This window comes from Salvelinus alpinus, chromosome 2, assembly GCF_045679555.1.
Source record: "Salvelinus alpinus chromosome 2, SLU_Salpinus.1, whole genome shotgun sequence".
NCBI lineage: Eukaryota > Metazoa > Chordata > Actinopteri > Salmoniformes > Salmonidae > Salvelinus > Salvelinus alpinus.
In genome coordinates, this window is record NC_092087.1 from 124746803 (window position 1) to 124761401 (window position 14599).

General features: G+C 44.5%; 2 protein-coding genes across 3 annotated transcripts; both read right to left on the reverse strand.

Annotated features, from left to right (window-relative positions):
• Nucleotides 1-381: 381 nt before the first annotated feature.
• Nucleotides 382-9138, reverse strand: LOC139568569 (calpain-9-like). The gene is made up of 19 exons (XM_071390487.1): nt 8827-9138; nt 7697-7766; nt 7332-7450; nt 6981-7114; nt 6547-6715; nt 6094-6263; nt 5903-5980; nt 5572-5732; nt 5107-5264; nt 4726-4934; nt 4456-4492; nt 4286-4366; nt 3484-3541; nt 3166-3230; nt 1757-1825; nt 1541-1619; nt 1194-1310; nt 972-1030; nt 382-840 (listed from the first exon to the last, which is right to left on the reverse strand). Exons 1-19 carry the CDS (start codon nt 8995-8997, stop codon nt 814-816), a joined length of 2031 nt encoding a protein of 676 aa, XP_071246588.1. The 5' UTR covers nt 8998-9138; the 3' UTR covers nt 382-813.
• Nucleotides 9139-11268: 2130 nt separating this feature from the next.
• On the reverse strand, nt 11269-14366 carry LOC139568570 (TAF5-like RNA polymerase II p300/CBP-associated factor-associated factor 65 kDa subunit 5L). 2 transcript variants are annotated; one of them, XM_071390488.1, is made up of 5 exons: nt 14229-14366; nt 13658-13799; nt 13313-13417; nt 12374-13155; nt 11269-12210 (listed from the first exon to the last, which is right to left on the reverse strand). In XM_071390488.1, exons 2-5 carry the CDS (start codon nt 13794-13796, stop codon nt 11413-11415), a joined length of 1824 nt encoding a protein of 607 aa, XP_071246589.1. In that variant the 5' UTR covers nt 13797-13799; nt 14229-14366; the 3' UTR covers nt 11269-11412. The 2 variants fall into 2 exon arrangements, with proteins under 2 accessions (XP_071246589.1, XP_071246590.1); XM_071390489.1 differs by lacking the exon at nt 14229-14366 and adding an exon at nt 14086-14173.
• Nucleotides 14367-14599: the final 233 nt, after the last annotated feature.

Genomic DNA, 14599 nt, shown 5'->3' on the forward strand with positions numbered 1-14599 from the left:
TTAATCAAAGCCACATTGTTGAAGTTCACAAGCAATGCTATTAAATTCTAAATGTTGGCTAGATATCTCAACTCTGGCAAGCGTGAATGTCTGACTGAAAATATTTCATGTTGCTTTGAGCCACAGCTCCTTGTAGCTACATTAAATAACATAATTGTTTTCTCGAGACAGCGTGGTATCTACAATCCTCAACACCAAGTGAAGAATCTTGCAGCGTGTCATGTCAGAGCCCAAAATCAATATCGACTCATTGGAGATCCACCAAAATATTTGCTTATTTATGTAGGGCAATTTGTTTAATTTCTTCTTAGCATGCTGAGAAAGTATTCTACATTTGAATATTTACGGACAAATCTAAAGCTCAGACACAGACAGCAGATATTACATTTTCATGATAGAATTTTTATTTTGTTAAATCCCAAACTGAGAAATCAACTGAAACGGTGTCAACATGATGAAACTTTTAAAACTTGATCAGTGCATTATTTATTATTGGAGCAACTCTGTAAACAGAATTTAACACAAATTCTCCTGATTGTCAAATACAAGAGGCATAAGTTCCAAACTGTGGCACAAGTATGTTGGTTTCGTTTTAAAACAAAATGTCTCTATTGAGTGAATTCAAGAGAGACAAAGGCATACACTATTAAAACATAGCTATAACTATATAGCATATGTTTTATGCATGGATTATAACTAGTGTATTCGCTAACCTCGTTCCCAGCAGAAACGACTCGATATTAGTGTATTTGCAAGCAACACATATTGCACCCCAAGCCCGTTATTTTACTTTGTTCTTCTGCTGGATCCTCTTCAGACGTTCATGGAAAGGAGGAGGAACTGAAAAGACAAAAGTTATTTCATAATCAAAAGCAAATCATGTCTTGGTGGGCACATCACACCAGATGGACTTTACATGTTGTATAATATGTTTCCACTGTAATGTTCATATTATACAATGTTTATTATACCTGCAGTATGTTCATTTTGACCTGGCCTGTCTTGCTGTTGTCCAATGCTTGGAAAACCCCTGGGGGAGGACAAATATATATTTTTTGTCAACAACCAATATAACATTGGGTATGTCCAACAACTCCAAAGCACTAAACATCTGAGTGTTTACTTGTTCCATGAAAATACAAGTTATTTGAGCAGATACATCCCATAAGGTGGTACAGTCCCTTGGTACTCACTGAACATATTTTCCAGGCGGACGATGCAGGTGAGGTAGTCATCAAAGTCGATGTCGTAGTTCTCATCAGCGAACCTCAAGCCAAGCAGCTGGAGGAGCTTGGTGTTCAGATGCATGCCTTGGATGGTGGAGACAGAATGTTACTAGTTAGGCTCTGATTCACACCTAAAGTCACACTTTTGTCTTTCTGGCCCCCTGAAATGTCTTCTTGAGAAAGTGTGGGAGTACTCACAGAGAAAGAGACCAAGATCAAAAGACAGGATTCAACACTAGCATTCTACCATTGAGATATGACCTTCTATGCAGTCATTCTGTTCTAACCCTATGTACCACGCTGTAGTCTCTCACCTGCTGCTTTCAGAGCTATGCGGAGCTCATAGGAGGACATCTTCCCTGACCGGTCCGTGTCATAAGAAATGAAGAGCATCTGCAACCAACACCATAGACATCGTTATCACCTCCACTCCACACACATGTTCAATATTAAATTGACGTCATAGGCTATTGTATAACAATATATATGATATTGTAACAGACAGCAACATGTAGTCATGCTGTACTTACAATCCATTTCTTCATCTTTTCCCAGAAGACCTTGAACTCCTGAAACTCAAGCTGCCCTGAATTGTCAACCTGGATTGATCTGTCAAGGCAAATAACCTACATGACCAAAAGTATGTGGACACATGCTCGTCAAACATCTCATTCCAAAATCATGGGCATTAATATTGAGTTGGTCCCCAATTTGCTGCTATAACAGCCTCCACTCTTCTGGGAAGGCTTTCCACTAGATGTTGGAACATTACTGCGGGAACTTGCTTCCATTCATCTACAAGAGCATTAATGAGGTCGGGCACTGATGTTGGCCGATTAGTCCTGGTTCGCAGTCGGCGTTCCAATTCATTCCAAAGGTGTTCGATGGGGTTGAGGTCAGGGTTCTGTGCAGACCAGTCAAGTTCTTCCACACGATTGACAAAACATTTCTGTATGGACCTCGCTTTGTGCACAGGGGCATTGTCGTGCTGAAACAGGAAAGGTCCTTCCCCAAACTGTTGCCACAAAGTTGTAGACACAGAATTGTCTAAAATGTCATTGTAGGTTGTAGTGTTAAGATTTGCCTTCACTGGAACTAAGAGGCCTAGCCCGAACCATGAAAAACAGCCCCAGACCATTATTCCTCTTCCACCAAACTTTACAGTTGGCACTATGCATTACGTGAGGTAGTGTTCTGGCATCTGCCAAACCCAGATTGAGCCATCAGACTGCCAGATGGTGAAGCGTGATTCATCACTCTAGAAAACACGTTTCCACTGCTCCAGAGTCCAATGGTGGTGAGCTTACATCACTTCAACCGAAGCTTGGCATTGCGCAGGCATTGCGCATGGTGATCTTTGGCTTGTGTTCGGCTGCTCGGCCATGGAAATTCATTTCATGAAACTCCAGACGAACAGTTATTGTGCTGACGTTGCTTCCAGAGGCAGTTTGGAACTCGGTAGTGAGTGTTGCAACCGAGGACAGACAATTTTTACACGCTTCAGCACTCGGCGGGTCCCATTCTGTGAGCTTGTGTGGCCTACCACTTCCCGGCTGAGCCGTTGTTGCTCCTAGACGTTTCCACTTCACAATAACAGCACTTACAGTTGACCGGGGCAGCTCTAGCAGGGCAGAAATTTGACGAACTGACTTGTTGGAAAGGTGGCATCCTATGACTGTGCCATGTTGAAAGTCACTGAGCTCTTCAGTAAGGCCATTCTACTTCCAATGTTTGTCTATGGAGATTGTATGGCTGTGTGCTTTATTTTATACACCTGTCCGCAACAGTGTGGCTGAAATAGCTAAATCCCCTAATTTGAAGGAGTGTCCACATACTTTTGTATATATAGTGTATATTGTAAAAGCATGAATCCAATATTGATCAAAGTAAAGCATTTTCCAAAGCCTCATTATAGGCGTTTAGGACAGGTGAAGGATACATCCATCAGGTTGATGATGCTGTGGCAGGTGTTGAGACTCAGACCGTCAAACTTGATTTCTCTCCCTGAAGGAAAAGAGAGGAACATCAAAACAAATTCCTAAAATAATCATGACAATATTATAGAACCTGTAATCCATGAAGGTATAACCCCACAGACCCAGAGTGTGCAAGTAATTTAGCTTTAAAAAGAGTCAAGAGTCAACCTATGTGCGTGTGGATGTGTATTCAAATGACATTCGTTGAATTGCTCTTTATGCTAACGTCTGAGTTGTAATAACACACAATGGATGTGACTTTTAAGAGGAGGGCCGCTTACTCCTGCTAAGTACTCCATTCAACACCTGCTGAAGCTCCTTGGCAGAGATGGCCTGGTCCTAAGCAGAAGACACAATAGACAAAATATGATATTCTGGCTATGACCAATAGGGGGCGCACACGTTTCAAAGTTTATTCGCCACAGGACACAACAGGTGTAAAACAGTACAGTGAAATTTTTACATCAAGACCTCTTTCAGGTCAGTGCCAGTACCTTATTCAATGTGCAGGGGTACTGGAGTGGTCGGGTTTATACATAAAAAGTGACTGGTTGTAGGATATACATGTAAACAGGGCTGAAAAGTGACTGGTAGCAAGAATATATAAATACTTATGGTAATATACAGTACTAATGGTAATATATACATGTAAACAGGAGTAACAGTGACCAGTAGCAGAAATAGATAGATACTAATGGAAATCAATAATCAATTAACCGCAGCGTAAATGGTAGTAATAAATCGAATCAACAATAATTTTAGCAGCAGCGTAGGAGTGAGGGGGTGTAAGTGTGTGGCATCAATTATGAGTGTGTGAGTGAGGCTGTATGCGAGTGTGTGTGCGTGTGAGAAAGAGTGACAGTGAAGGTGTGTGTGTCAGAGTCGGTAGAGTGTGTGGATCGTCTGTGGGAGTGGGATATTATAAGAGGGAGAGCAGTAGTTGTTAGCCATTTAACAGTCTTATGGCCAGGGGGTACGACATTACTGTTTTCCTTCGACATGCTCATAGTATCTGAATCAGGGACATTGCCAGTGTAGCAGAAACAGCTCTCCTCATTTCTTAGAATATTTGTATTTTCTTACCGAACCAGCAATCTTTTCAAACATTCTCCTCAGTCCCTTCTCCTCATCCGTCTCCTCCTCTGGTAGACTGGGCATTGGAGGCTGAGAGATACATCACAATACATCATCAACAGGAAGTAAAGAGCGTCTCAGCATTGCAGTTTTGTGATTTTCAACAGCAGAGTACTTACATCTGGCAAATCAGCATCTACTGTGTTACCCATCTCCCTGTTGATGACAACATCCCGTGATTAGCTTTTTCAAATCACAAACATGAACTTGTCCAGCAAATCTTACACTGAACGACAATTTAGGCTACATGCAATATTAAAAGTCAAATAAATCTTAGTGTAGTTTGGCTACAGCCATCAAGTGCTTTCATTCAACCTTTCTCTTAACCAACTATCTGCTTGAAACTAATACTGATTCACAGACAATACTCCCAAACGTAAATATCATACATGGTTCCGGCTGCCTTCTCAGAGAAGATGCGTATGATGAAGTCGGCCTCGTCGTGGGGCTGGAAGGTGGTGGGCACCAGCAGGTAGTTGCCCGGGGGCAAGGTGAAGCGCTCGGAGATCTCCCTCACGTTGATGTAGGTCTTACTGCGAGCCTTGGACCCATTGTAACGGAAGAAGTCTTTCCCCAGGTGGTCCTCATCTGCAGGGGCCTGAGGGAGAAGAGAGAGGGAGGGACATGTTTTTAAAGACCCTTCAAATAATGAATGAGTAACTTTGATTTAACAAAATAACTGTTACTATAGGTAGCATGTACTAGGAAATTGAAAACCAATGTATTCCTATTGTTTGTGCATATGGTTTCTTGCATGTAGTGTCTCTAACCTCGTAAAGAGCAAAGCCGATGGTTTGCAGGTCCAGTCCCTCTTTCCTGAGCGCACGGCGGTTCTTCTGCATCAGAGCGATGACCACGCTGCACTTATCATTATTATCGTCAGCATGCAGCAGGGTCAGCTTGAACTGAGGGTTGGTCCAAAATGTATCTGGGGGAAAACAGGTTTAAATGGTTGTATTATTGCTGGCTGGGCTGGAACAAAAGCCTATATACACTCTCTGGCATTCCAGAATCAAGGTTGGTCACTTCTGGCACAGTGGATTCATCAAAGATACAATTGGCATTCCTTTTATCTGAGTCATCAAACTTTGTATGAACCAAGCTGACTGTCACATTACGAGGCTCAGACGTTCAGATAGAAATGTACTGTGTAGAATATATATGTTAATCATGTACAATAGGGAATCAAGCCAAGTCTATTCATTACATTTCTGTCTGCAACCTTGTCCTCTCACCTATGAAGTTTCTGCAGCCGCCTGCGGTGGAGCCACGGATCCAGTTGCCCTCGAACATGTTCACCTCCCACTTCCGCTTGGTGTCGTCCGTCAGAGAGTCCGGCGTCAGGTTGCAGATCTCTACCTTGTCGTAGTTGGCCTTGAAGTCCTCAAACTCCATCCTGAAACCAGCAACCATTTTGATTCAGAAAAGTCTTCACTGTATACAGGATTGGACCCAGACCTTGTCCGGCAACTGTCCAGGGCCACTGGAAAGCCTATTGCTGTTGAACATGCGGGATGTAGTTCCAGACGTAAAACTAAAACTATTACAATCGCTGTTGTTACTAACCAGAATTCACCATCATCCATGGAGTTCTGAAGAATGCGTTTCTTCTCAGAACTGTCGATCACATTCCACTCCCTGGACCTGTAAGAGAGAAAACAGATGACAGAATAACCACTCTCCCATAATGCATAGTGTACGCTGGTTTTTATTCCTACTCATCTCAGCAACGCCTGATGGAAATTAACTGCACTCACTCGTCACTCCAGGCACCGTTCCATTCCACCTGTCCCCAAGGGTTCCTGATCCTGATCAGCTTGACCTTTTTCCCTCTGTAGTTAACCTCCTCAAGGCCTGTGATGGAGTAGGCGTGTCCCTTCACCAGTCCTGAAGCGGTCTGGGCCTCTGACTCAGCAGAGCTGGTGATCTGGAGAGAGGAAAAATCACAATCTGTATCAGTCACCAAAGACCAGGACTGTCTCTCAGACCTGGACCCGTATTCACAAAGTGTCTCATAGTAGTAGGAGTGCAGATCTAGGATCAGGTCCATCCTGTCTATATTATCTTATTCATTGTGATCTAAAAGACAAAAACTGATCCTATATCTGACCAGCACTCCTATTCTGAGATGCTTTGGAAATACAGGACCTGGTGTCTAAGGACCCCATGTATAATGGTCTTCCACTGAAACTGGTTTAGGAGGCCCTTACGTCGATAGAGCAGCCCATCATTGAGCCTCTGTCGTAGGCCTTCTTCATGATGTTGAAGAGGTCGGTTGGAGCGCTTTTGGTCTCGTACGTCTCCCCAACGCCGCCGGTGAAGTCCTCCATGGCCTCCAGGGTAGAGCCTCCCTTCAGGGACTCATAGCTCCCGTTCAACCTGACAGGAATGGGATGGAATGGGTTAACTAGGGATACAATGGGCATCAAATAGCAGACATTTGAAAATTAACCCAAGCTTTGCAGCTAGTGACTGCATGCATTTGGTGAAAAATTGGTTACAATCATCCAATACTCATGCTTTACATGAACTACACGCTATCAAGCAAAACGTGACGATAAGTGACAATAGTTGTACAAAACACCTATTTTAGTTTGCATAAATGTTATACCTGTACTTTTCAAAGTTTACAAGTTACACATACTTGGCATAGGCCTTCTCCAGCAGTGCGCTCCAAAACTCGTTGTTGGAGGCAGAGTGGAGCAGCACCAGGCGGTTCCTCACAGCAGGTAGTCGGTCATCCACCACCACATCCAGCCATCTGTTGTGCTGCCAGAACTGGAGGAGAGAGACATGTCAGACTATACTTACGGATGACTTCCTTCAACTAAAGAATTGTGTAATCACTGATGTCAATAGAGTAAGTACTATGTAACAATTAACATTTAAGACTCAACCATTCTGTGAATAATGTAATATTGTCATATAGATAAAACGCAATGTTCTGTCAATAAATGTGATGGGCAGTTGATAGCTGTGTAGTGGGCGAGTCTACCTGGAAGTGGAAGATGCCAGCGTAGCTGCGGTCAAAGCCCTGGTCGTTGGGCACCACTCTGGCCATGGTCTCCTTATGGAGGGTCAGAGAGGCAATGGCCGCCAGGAGCCAGCAGTCCCCTGGGTGAAAAACACGTGATGAGTCAGGACCTACACACTGAAAGCCATGGACATAACCTCCCGTCTTAGGTGTCGTATATAATGCTATAGAGTCTAAGTCTTAAACTCAAGGCCCGGGGGCCACATCAGGCCCGCAATCTGCTTTCTTGTGGTCCCCAGACAAATATCGCATTGTTATTTCTAGTGTTTGGATATGGATGTATGATATACGATTCGTATCATATAAGAAGTACTATGTATACAAACCTAGTGCTCCTTGACATATGTCTGTCCTATCAGCCCCACCAACTATGAATTCGGGATTCTCACAAAGATCCTGTAAAAGAATAGGAGCAGGTGTAAGAGGCTTAGTGACAGTGGAGAAACAGGTTTAAAACGGAGATGGGGTTTGGAGTGAATCTGCCGCTTCGGGAAGGTGTGTTCACATTCCTGGCGTCTTAAATCAGCCAAAGTCCCCAGGGACGCAGAAACACAGAGAGACGGTACAGGTATTCATTCACAAGGATCAACCAAGAGAGAAATGCTTCAGGATCACAAATAGGATCTTAGTTGGATCTTTCCCATTTTAGTCACTAATGTTACAGGGAGAGATGGTTTTCTTAAACTCTTAAGATTAGCTAACCTCTCTGAGCACATAACCTGTCAACCACCACTCCCAGCAACGTCAACAGAGAGAAAACATTCAAGGCATGCTTCAAGGCTACATTCCAGAAGACTGTGCCCTACACGTGAGACAGGCACGTACAGTATCTCCAGCTTCATTTGTGTACATAGGACATTTTAAAGTTCAAAGTTTCAAGACAAACACTACAGAAAGGGAATTAGATATTAGCCAGATAAAAGTATCCGCTAACACATTCCTCTCTTGCAGAACTGGTTTTAAAGGGATGGTTGGATAAAAGCTCGTACTCAGACAGAACTGGCTTGGTCTTGAGGTTGGTCTTGATATTTTACCTTTATTTAACTAGGCAAGTCAGCTAAGAACAAATTCTTATTTAAATGACAGCCTAGGAACAGTGGGTTAACTGCCTTGTTCAGGGGCAGCACGACAGATTGTTACCTTGTCAGCTCGTGGATTCGATCTTGCAACCTTTCGGTTACTAGTCCAACGCTCTAACCACTAGGCTACCTGCCGCCCCTATAATGTGAATAAGGTAAATATAAGGATTATAGTCTTCTATACTTTAACATTGCAAAGTGTCTTGCCTTCAGAACAAATGAGCACAATCTACCTAAACAGAGACCCCATCCAGGCCATTCACTCTCAACGATCAACTGCAAATGTTCTAATTACACTAATTACCACTGTAATTACTGTATTCTTTCAGTCACATTAGCTCCCTCGGAGTAGACCATTTGTACTGTAGCTTACATACCCCAGGTCTCTTCCATTCAAAGTTGATGGGCACGCTCTGGCTGTAGTAGAGGGATGAGTCGCAGGCAGGGAAGTCTGGGTCCTCAAACAGTTTCTTCTTCTGTAGACACTCCTGCCTCAGCTGCTCAAACGTCTTCCCATCCGCTTGGGTGCTGATCGACTTGGCGGTCATCTTGAGGGCTCAGACTAAAGGGGAAACTAGGGAGAGATGGAGAAGGACTGTGTGTGTGTGTGGGGGGGAGAGATGTCCCTTGTTTGTGAGCAGTGACAGAGACTGGGAGAGAGAGGGGCGTTGGGTGTTTTGCAAATCCTGTTTCTTTGATGTGTATGTGGTTTGGACGGCGTGACAAGCCTGTCAAGCAGGTGGGTAGATAGGTACACACCCTCCTGACATAAACTGGTTTGTCCATTCCCACGGCAACGCACCTTACCTCACCCACTTTCCCTGCCCAACTGGCTGTTACTCCTCACTCTCTGATATAGGAGTTCACTATAGAATGTGTTCTAGAATGTCAGGTTTTAGGTAGTGACAGATTTGTCATCACTGCTAACATGTTATGCATATTTGAAATGGAACAGCACAAGATCAAGTTTTAGATCTTAAACATCAGGATCAATGTGGAGAAATGGTTATTAATAGGCCATTTAAAAATAAACTGTCAATTACAAATAAAAGGCTGATATGAACAGAAAATGTCTGTCAACTAACTAGAGTATCCATTTGTTTTATCTTTACCATTATAGATATGAAGCAATATAAAACACTCAAGTCCAGATCTTTCTCGTAACTTTATCAATTCATTTTCACCCACAAACATGCAACAGGGTGCCATCTCTCTTGAAATATAAAACCCAGGTACAGCCAGTCAGAGATTACAAAAATATGTTTACACTTCTCAGCATATTACAAATAATGCCACTAACAGAATAGTAAGAAACAAAGTACAGTTGTCATTCTTTCCCTGTGATTACTCTCATATTGGTCGCAGTTCAGCATTTCATAGCATACCAACATTCTCAGTTAGCGGTGATGACGTTTAACAACTGTATGAGGACAAATTCTGGGGAGATGCTGATTTTTAAACAACTCAAGTAATCGAATAGCCAGAGACCCATTTTTTAGATCAATGTGATTTTTGTGCGTGACCGAATAAAACAGGTGTTGACCCTCAAGGCACTAGACCCAAAATGCAATCCTCATCCGGAACCATGCCAAGCTAACATTCTACATGGAAATTCTACTTGGATGTGAATTTATTGGAAATATTTGGGAAGCCTGAAAAGTTATGAGGTCTCACTAGTAGAACCCATCAGGTAGTTCTTGGTGAAAATGCCATAAATCAAAGTTATTTCCAATGAATCTACCCTCTTACATGTACAGTTGAAGTCAGAAGTTTATATACACTTAGGTTGGAGTCATTAAAACTATTTTTTCCACTCCACAAATTTCTCGTTAACAAACTATAGTTTTGGCAAGTCGGTTAGGACATCTACTTTGTGCATGACAAGTAATTTTTCCAACAATTGTTTACAGACAGACTATTTCACTTATAATTCACTGTATCATAATTCCAGTGGGTCAGAAGTTTACGTACACTAACTTGACAGTGTCTTTAAACAGCTTGGAAAATGTCAGAAAATGATGTCATGGCTTTAGAAGCTTCTAATAGGCTAATGGACATAATTTGAGTCAATTGGAGGTGTACCTGTGGATTATTTCAAGGCCTACCTTCACACCCAGTGCCTCTTTGCTTGATACCATGGGAAAATCAAAAGAAATCAGCCAAGACCTAAGAAAACCATACAGCTGTCATACCGCTCAGGAAGGAGACGCGTTCTGTCTCCTAGAGATGAACGTACTTTGTTGCGAAAAGTGCAAATCAATCCCAGAACAACAGCAAAGGACCCTGTGAAGATGCTGGAGGAAACAGGTACAAAAGTATCTATATCCACAGTAAAACGAGTCCTATATCGACATAACCTGAAAGGCCGCTCAGCAAGGAAGAAGCCACTGCTCCAAAACCGCCACAAAAAAGACAGACTATGGTTTGCAACTGCACATGGGGACAAAGATCGTACTTTATGTAAACTTCTGACCCACTGGGGAATGTGATGAAAGAAAAAAAAGCTGAAATAAATTTACTATTATTCTGACATTTCACATTCTTAAAATAAAGTGGTGATCCTAAATGACCTAAGACAGAGAATTTTTACTTTTAAATGTTAGAAATTGTGAAAAACTGTAGAGTCTAACTGTATTTGGCTAAGGGGTATGTAAACTTCTGACTTCAACTGTAACTTCTCATTTTGGCATTGTGGATATAAGCATCAAAATAAAACCCAAGTCATTTTTTTAGTATGTTCAGATTAACATCACTTTTTCTACTCAGAGATCTTGTCAAAAACAACCTCGAGGGGCAATTTTAGCAAGTGACCTTTTGACCTGAAATTAAACCTCTCTGTAATTGGCTTAGGGAAGAAAACATACATGTCTCCATGGTGACCATGTCTGAGATGAGACCCTCCAGACACAACAGTCTTTTAAAACAAAACTAAACAGACAAACAGGCCAGACAAAACAAAATGGCTACTGTCCATGTTTTTCCTGCGCCGTTCCAGTCACCAGGAGCAAGTTACAGGCCATGAACTGGACGTTGAGCACGTTGCTGGTGTTGCCCGTGTAGAGCCCCACCAGCTCGCTGGACGCGCTGTCCGCGTGAGTCGTCCCATGGGAGTTTCGGATGTCCCACACCCTGACTGAGTTATCCATGGAAGAGGAGGCCACCAGGCTGCTGTCGGGGCTGAACGACAGGCTGGTGACACTGTCCGTGTGGCCCCTCAGGTCCTTGACCAGAGCCCCTGAGGCCAGGTCCCACAGCTTCACCCGCTGGTCCTCGCCCGCTGACGCCAGGTACTTCCCATTGGGCGCGAAGGCTACAGACAACACAGGGCCGCGGTGGCCTGTGAACAGGCGCACTGACGCCCCCTGCTGGGTACTCCAGAGGCGGACAGTTTTATCCGTGGAGCCTGTGGCTAGGTAGTTTGAGTTGGGGTGGAACTTGACGCAGTCCACGTCTGCTAGGTGGCCAGCGTAGAGCCTCAGGGGGTAGGTCCTGGAGAAGGTCCAGAGGCGGGCGGTGCGGTCGTGGGAGCCGCTGGCAAAGTAGAGGCTGCAGGGGCTGACGTCCACGTCCCAGACGGGGTAGGCGTGGCCCTGGTACAGGGCCGTGTTGGTAAAGCTGCCTAGGTCCCAGTAGCGAATGGACGTGTCCTCCGAGCAGGACAGCAGGCCCGAGCTGTCTGTCAGGAAGGCCGTGCGGAACACCGGACCGCTGTGGCCGCGCAGGGTCTTGATCTCGCTGCCCGAGCCGTCCTCTTCATCTGCCTGAATACATTGACATTTTACATTTTCAGAGGAAACACCATTGTACTGCCTAGATATGTGAAAGTTTCCCATAATTGTCGGCAGGGATACCAACAACCGCCATGCCATTTATCTTAAAACTGACTATTTCTGTAAAAATCCTAACCAAAGAAAATCCTCTCACCTCCTCTTCCAGCACGTCGCATGCTAAGCGGATGTGTGACACGTCGGCCCGGTGTGGCCTGGCCTTCAGTTTCCTGGCCCTAAGGCTCCATAGCTTGACGACCGAACTGTCGAACCCGGCGGCCAGCAGCTTGCTGTCGGCCGACACCTCTGCCGCGTTCAGCAGCTGCTCCGTGTGCTGGAAGGCGTAGAAGCACACGGTGGTGAGTGACGGCGGCCCCTCACGCACCTTCTTAATGCAGTCCTGCAGTGCCTCCAGGGCCGCCTCGCTCTGCGGGATCCCTGTGGGGACCTCCACCCCTGCGGCCTCCCCTCGCTCAGGGCCATCTGCTCCCGACCACGAGGAGGTAGAGTTGGGGGCCGTGGTGGCGGCCCCGGCGGCTCCCGCACCCGTCGCCCCATACAGCTGGTAGTCGGTGCGTGGTGAGGAGGTGACCTCTACCTGGACTTGGGTGCTGAGGGCCCTACAGAGGGTACTGTTGTCTTCGCTCTGCAGATAGCGTAACAAGTAACTGTAGGCCGGCTCCGTCAGGTTCACCACGTACTTGTGGTCGAGGAAGGCCAGGAGCTTAGGGTTGGCGTTAACATCCTGCTGGGTGAGGACGTGGCGAAGCTGCTCCACGGTGGAGCGCTGCTCGGCGTCCCCCAGGAAGAGGCCGTGGAAGCGGCTGTAGAAGCCGTCCACCGCCCCCTTCAGGTTGCAGCGCACCATGTCCAGGTGGAGATAAACGAAGAGCGGGTACAGGACGCAGCTCACCTCCTGGCCCCATGGCAACGCTGCCTCTGGACCGGAGAAAATAAACAAAGAGTAAGGCCACGATCCTATGCCCACAATAACTAGCATAGCATTTACAATACATTGCTTCATACTAAGTGGTAAGCTAGTATAATGTTGCATAGCAGCGTACATATCATCAGTCTCTACACAATTGTCAAGTACCTGAGAGAAAATTGCGTAGTCTGGAAAATTGGGTCTCGTACTGTTGAGGGTCAGCTTGGCAAGGGGCAGCAGAGACAATGTTTGCACACCCCGACTCTGTCTGCACTGCTCAAAGAAAGAGAGACAATTAATAAGATTAGGTATATGTCCATGAGTAATCACCTGTTACTACTCATCCTAAACTGAAAGATGATGCTTGAGCTTCTCAATAAGTGAGATTTGCTGAATCATGTCTGCAAAAATAGTTGGCATCATTCACCCATTAAATCTGTGATACTAGTTTAACTTGATTTGGTCATTGATCTTTGCATTGGATACCGGCCAGCTGACAATTCAAAGCCTCACCTGTGAGGTTGGCAGCCATCTCCTCTGCGGACTGGGACAGTTTAGCCCCCTTCAGGGAACTTTCAGTATCCACATACTGCCTCCGCTTCAGGTACTGAGCTACAGTGTACTGGATCTGCTCCGTGCGTACCCGCTTCATAACCTGGGAAAATACAAAACAGTATAGCAGCCTGGACAAAAGGAAAAGGCTTTACCTGCATTAGGACGTTGTTTAGCTGATGTAACTTACTGCATTGCATTTACATGTTAGTTAACTCATTACGATAGCTAACGTTATATTTATAGAATCCTGGAATTACATTGACCCATGAGTAATTCACTTCAGTGCTGTTGGAGAAGAGAAAAATGTGCTATATGGCTAGTTAACATGCAAACTTGCGAGAATGTCCGTACAAGTGGGCAACAAATGCACTGGTAAAAGTACGCACCAAACAACTTAAGCAAAGAGTATTGCAGTCCTGTCATTTGCAAAATAACGTTAGCCAGCAGCTAAAGTTAGCTAACCTAGGCCCTTCGAACTTTAAGCGGGTTTAGCGAAAAACATTTCAACAACAACATCATGGCCACTCACTGCATATCGTGCTGATATTCTTCCGTGTCAGTTACAGCTATTAAGGAAATTATATTTATGCTATGTGATTTGTTTTTATCACAAATATCCCACTGCCTTTCGTAGCAACCCCATCATCATGTATGTCCACCCCTTCCATCAAATAGCAGCTCGCTCTCATCTTGGAGTCATCGATCGATCGACTCATCTTGCCTGAATGTGATGGCAGGAAATCTATACTGCCAACCAAACACAACAACTAGCAACTTGCAAAAAGCAATCAATTTACAATCAGTAATTTTAGTTGAAGGGATTATTCATAAATGACAATGTTATTCGTAAAAAATTAATTAGTGTTCAAACAAATGTATTCAATGGCACGATCTAGTGGA

Bases quoted from the DNA above. Each gene is read 5' to 3' on its own strand.
- LOC139568569 (XM_071390487.1), bottom strand. From the start codon at position 8,997: ATGACCGCCAAGTCGATCAGCACCCAAGCGGATGGGAAGACGTTTGAG. The intron at 5,733-5,902 runs GTTAGTAACAAC...TGCTGGTTTCAG, and splicing joins ATGGATGATGGTGAATTCTG to GATGGAGTTTGAGGACTTCA. The intron at 3,542-4,285 runs GTAAGAAAATAC...TCTTCTGCTTAG, and splicing joins TTGAAAAGATTGCTGGTTCG to GACCAGGCCATCTCTGCCAA.
- LOC139568570 (XM_071390488.1), bottom strand. From the start codon at position 13,796: ATGAAGCGGGTACGCACGGAGCAGATCCAGTACACTGTAGCTCAGTAC. The intron at 13,418-13,657 runs GTGAGGCTTTGA...TTCTTTGAGCAG, and splicing joins GATGGCTGCCAACCTCACAG to TGCAGACAGAGTCGGGGTGT. The intron at 13,156-13,312 runs GTACTTGACAAT...TCTCCGGTCCAG, and splicing joins ACTACGCAATTTTCTCTCAG to AGGCAGCGTTGCCATGGGGC.